The sequence below is a fragment of the Oratosquilla oratoria genome, chromosome 31, assembly GCF_046742065.1.
Source record: "Oratosquilla oratoria isolate Oo_2021 chromosome 31, ASM4674206v1, whole genome shotgun sequence".
NCBI classification, from domain to species: Eukaryota; Metazoa; Arthropoda; class Malacostraca; order Stomatopoda; family Squillidae; genus Oratosquilla; species Oratosquilla oratoria.
The window spans coordinates 26075953-26081838 of NC_134807.1; the positions used below are offsets into that span (position 1 = coordinate 26075953).

General features: G+C 32.5%; 1 protein-coding gene across 1 annotated transcript in view; it reads left to right on the top strand.

The window, feature by feature from the left end:
- Window positions 1-264: 264 nt before the first annotated feature.
- LOC143041568 (uncharacterized) overlaps window positions 265-5886 on the top strand; it is a 14410-nt gene continuing 8788 nt past the window's right edge. The window contains exon 1 of the mRNA XM_076213581.1: window positions 265-391. Within this exon, the coding sequence (XP_076069696.1) occupies window positions 265-391 (127 nt within the window). The remainder of the gene's footprint in view (window positions 392-5886) is intronic.

A 5886-nucleotide genomic window follows, 5' to 3' on the forward strand; every position in this document is an offset into this window, starting at 1 on the left:
AACTTGAATTGAGTTGCGCTTAGTTTTGGTGATCGGGAATCATAATATAATATACGTTACGTGAGTGCCTTGAGGGAGAGTAAACTGGGTTGGTAGATCTGTCTGTGGTAACATCTGTGCACAAAGTATTCTGGTCTGTGACAACATGTATAAGCCAGTTGTTTTTTTGATGAAGTGCGTTGGCGTGAGCGATCTCGAGTGCGATATGTATGTCTTTACTTAGCGTTATGTTATGTGGACCATGTGACTTGGGCTATTGTGAGGATGGGAGTGATGGGTAGCGACTGGGTCTGGCTCTGGGTGACTGCTTTTTCAGAATCAGAACATTTCCTCGAGAATTCGCCTAGTGTGATACCAAGTGTGAATGAGGGTAGTAACAGCCTTCTGGAGTGTATCTGGATGTAATTGTGAAAGTAGTCGGAAGTACTCTATGAATGAAACTGCTTGTGTCATTGAAATTTGTCGTATGTGACACAGCTAGAAATTTTGAGGCTCTCTTTTAATTCACTCTTAAAGGTTGAAACCATCTTAACATTTTTTTTCTTTTGTGTAGTGTGATCCATGATTATATATCCTAGCCAACGAGTATAGGGGGAAAGTGATCCAAGTTGTTCAAATACTTACAAATACATACATACATACATATATATATATATATATATATATATATATATATTTTATATATATATATGTATATATATATATATATATATGTGTGTGTATATATATGTATATATATATATACATATATATATATATATATATATATATATGACGTAAGTGGATTAGGAAACACAGGAGTCTTAGTCTTGAGTTTATTCCTAAATATATAGGAATAAACTCAAGACTAAGACTCCTGTGTTTCCTACTCCGCTTACGTCAACCTGTCACAATGTCTCAACATATATATATATATATATATATATATATATATATATATAAAACTACAAAGTAATGTCGTAACACGTTCGTAAAATTCAACATAGACCCACTGTGTTGGATAAGAAGAGATGAAGTAGGCGATATCAACCGAAGAGTATCTCAGAGTGTGATGGAAAAATATGTATGGATATCGCCTACTTCATCTTTTCTTATCCAACACAGTGGGTATTTGTTGAATCTATATATATATATATATATATATATATATATATATATATGTATATATATATATAGTATATATATATACACATATATGCATACATATATATATATATGCATATATATATATATATATATATATATATATATATATGTTTCATTAAAAGTATGAGAGGCAACGGGATAACCTCATTGTCGTGATGCCAATATAGGTGGATGGGAGGGGTTCACATGTCATCTATAGGTTCACATGTACACGAGGGGACTGTGAAGCCCTCCCATCCACCTATATTGGCATGACGACAATGAGGTTATCCCGTCGCCTCTCATACCACCTGACATCTGGAGCCCCTAAAAATCACTTAAGAGAAGCCCACGGCATAACATTAGCAAGAGAGACACTAGAGAAAAACACCGAGATTTTGGATTTATGTACTAACGATAGACGCCTCCCAATTTTAGAAGCGTTGTATATTAAAGAGTTGAGCCCAAACCTAAATGTACAAGCAGAAGACCTTAGAGCCCTTCCAAGCATGAGACAAACCGTTACAAATACAAACATGAGACATAACACCACAAACGCCAATACGAGACAAAACGCCACTCGTCCAACTACGAGACAAAACGCTATAACCATAAGCATGCCACATTCCGCCACAACACAAACCCGGAGGCTCCCTAGCGCACGTGACATTTCGTCCCTGCCCGTAATACCAGGTGACCTCCCCCAGTGATTAACAAGTATAGGAACTCTAGTATAAAACTTAGATCTTTACTAGAATCTTTGGATTAATTCTTATCCCTATAGCTACTGAAGAAGGGTCTTGAACCCGAAATCGCGATCTAGCTAATATGACTACATACAGCCAAGTCATAAATTTCCTTCCTAAGGAAAACAAATCCATAATAAGGTATATGGAAAATACCTTTAAGAAAATTATTAATGCACAACAAGCCATCACTTTTAATGAAACATACATTAGAGAAAAACTCCTGCCCAAATACACTGACAATATATATATATATATATATATATATATATATATATATATATATATATATATATATATATATGCAAAGAAATCACAAAACACACGTGATAAGCTATTTTTGCAGAAACCACTGGGAAATTGAAAAAACAGATACCGAACGTTTTCGTCTATTTAGACATTTTCAAAGGTACAAAAAAGCAATACAGAAAGAAATAATAAATACATAAGAAGACAAGGATACTCGGAGAGGTCCCATGTTACATTTTATCACACACAATTTTGTCAATAATAAAATTGTCCAATTTAAATAAACCCAAACTCAAGTTCATGTTATTTCCAAAATTTCTTTTTATAAAACAAGATTCAATAATATTTACAAAGGATTACAAAGGCAAAGCATGCCGACAGGAGACCTTTTGATCTATATCTAGGTCGGATGCAAAAAAAAAAAAAAAAAAAATCATATTAATAATAAATTAGTAAATAACAATTAAAATACATAAATAAATGCATTGGTATAGTTAAATAACAAACAAACAGGTAAATAGTAAATGATAATAAATTGACATATAACTAATAATAAATGAAAATCAGACAGACAAATTATAACAAAACAAAATAATTACAGCATCTTACTTAGGTATTTATCTAAATGATTCTTAAAGCTTTGAACTGAACTACATTGCACTACCTGTGCAGGAAGTTTATTCCATTCATTAACTACACGGTTGGCAAAGTTGTTTCTACCTACTTCCAAATTGAATCTATTTCCGGACAGTTTGAGACCATTGTTTCTTGTCTGATTCTCATTCAATGTGAAAATTTGGTCACTTTTGATGTTGTCAATTCCCTTTAAAATCTTAAAGACCTGTATCAAGTCACCTCTGAGTCTACGCTTTTTTAGGGAAAACAGATTCATGTGCTTAAGTCGATTTTCGTATGATTTATTTTTTATATTTGGAATCAGTTTTGTGGCTCGCCGTTGTACTTTTTCCAGTCTGTCAATGTCTTTAATGAGATTCGGTGACCATACGGAAACAGCATATTCCAAATGTGGACGAACTAACGATTTATATAGCTTGTTAATGAGTGATGGACTTTTGAAATCAAAAGATCGCGCAATCAATCCCAGAATCTTATTTGCTTTCTCAGAGGCTGAAATACACTGCTTGGATGATTTGAGGTCGTTACTGATAATTACGCCGAGATCTTTTTTCACTATCCACTTTTGTTAACGAATTTCCAAATAACTTGTAATCGTACTTACTGTTATTTTTACCTATGTGCATTACCTTGCATTTACTTGTGTTAAATTTCATTAGCCACTTTTCAGACCATTGCTGTAATTGATCTAAATCTTCTTGAATATCTAATTGGTTTGAGTGATCATTTGCCACTCCGCACAGTTTTGTATCATCAGCAAATTTGGAAACAGTAGATTTTAGTCCATGGTCTATATAATTTATATATACTATGAATAGAAGTGGCCCAAGAACGGAACCCTGAGGAACTCCACTTGCAACACTTTTCCATCCAGAAGTTTTTCCATTTAAAACAACTCTCTGTTTTCGACCTTTCAACCAATTACTAGTCCAACCTAATAGGCTACCACTTATTCCATGCAAAGCTAATTTAGTAAGTAGTCTTTCGTGTGGGACGGTATCAAAAGCTTTTGCAAAGTCTAGATATATTAAATCTATATTGTTTCTTTTGTCATAATTCGAGATAACTGTGTTGTAGAATTCGATTAAGTTAGTCACGCAAGAACGTTTCCGTCTGAAACCATGTTGGCTATCATTTATCAAACGGTTACTTTCTAAATGATATTCGATAGCATCTCTGATGATAGTTTCCATTATTTTTCCTACGATCGAAGTCAAACTAATAGGCCTATAGTTATTTGGTTTCTTTTTGTCACCCTTTTTGAATATGAGAGTAACGTTAGCTAGCTTCCATTCTCTTGGGACATCTCCGGATATGATGGATTTCTTGAAAATAATTTCTAATGGAACAACAATCTCATTTTTAATTTCCTTTAAGATTCTTGGATGCCAACCGTCAGGCCCTGGTGTTTTATTAACTTTGAGTTTTTCTATACACCTTTTACTTATTTATTTCTATAATATTATTACAAGAAGTAATTATTTTAGAATTTCCCCAGTCAATATTATGACCATAATCCCTTTGGTGGACAAATAATCCACTGGACACTTGCCCCGTTCTAATGCTATATTTATGTTGGCCTATTCTTTTTTCTAAGCCTTTGCCTGTTTGGCCTATATAAATAAAATCACAGTTTTTACATGGTATATTATAAATACATCCTTCTTTACTTCTTGGAGAATTTTTAATTAACAGACTCTTAATGTTATTATTATTTTTGAATACTATCTGGATACCAAATTTTTCAAAAATGCTAGGAAGATGGATTAAATTTTCGTGGTACGGAATTGTTAACATATTTTTATAATTAAATGGTTTGACCTGCGACGTATTAAGAAAACACTTCCTAGCTTTGATTTTTGTTTTGTCAATAAGATGTTTGGGATATTTTAAATTTTCTCCAATGTCATAGATGAATTGTATCTCTTGATCCAAGAACTCAGGGGAACAAATTCTATAAGCTCTAAGTTTGAATTTAATGGAAACTTTTATACTCAAACATTTGGTATGGCCATGGGGAACTGTCTGTCTCCAATTCTTAGCAATTTGTATATGGAGTTTTTTGAAAGAGAGTTATTACCAAACATTCTTCCAATTAATGCAGTTTGGTACAGGTATGTTGACGACATATTATGCATTTGGCTTAATGATCAACATTTGGATACCTTTTGGTCAGAATTAAATAATTTGGTGCATTCCATTAAATTCACAGTAGAGGTTGAAGGAAATAATATTCTACCATTTTTAGATGTAGATATTTACCGATGTGGAAGATACTTTAAATTTGACGTTTACAGGAAGCCGACCAATGTCCTCTCGTACATTCATTTTTACTCATATCACAGGCAAAAATCCAAGTTGTCAGTTTTTTCTTCTATGTTCCTGAGAGCTTATAGAATTTGTTCCCCTGAGTTCTTGGATCAAGAGATACAATTCATCTATGACATTGGAGAAAATTTAAAATATCCCAAACATCTTATTGACAAAACAAAAATCAAAGCTAGGAAGTGTTTTCTTAATACGTCGCAGGTCAAACCATTTAATTATAAAAATATGTTAACAATTCCGTACCACGAAAATTTAATCCATCTTCCTAGCATTTTTGAAAAATTTGGTATCCAGATAGTATTCAAAAATAATAATAACATTAAGAGTCTGTTAATTAAAAATTCTCCAAGAAGTAAAGAAGGATGTATTTATAATATACCATGTAAAAACTGTGATTTTATTTATATAGGCCAAACAGGCAAAGGCTTAGAAAAAAGAATAGGCCAACATAAATATAGCATTAGAACGGGGCAAGTGTCCAGTGGATTATTTGTCCACCAAAGGGATTATGGTCATAATATTGACTGGGGAAATTCTAAAATAATTACTTCTTGTAATAATATTATAGAAAGAAATATTATTGAATCTTGCTTTATAAAAAGAAATTTTGGAAATAACATGAACTTGAGTTTGGATTTATTTAAATTGGACAATTTTATTATTGACAAAATTGTGTGTGATAAAATGTAACATGGGACCTCTCCGAGTATCCTTGTCTTCTTATGTATTTATTGTTTCTTTCTGTATTGCTTTTTTGTACCTTTGAAAATGTCTAAATAGACGAAAACGTTCGGTATCTGTT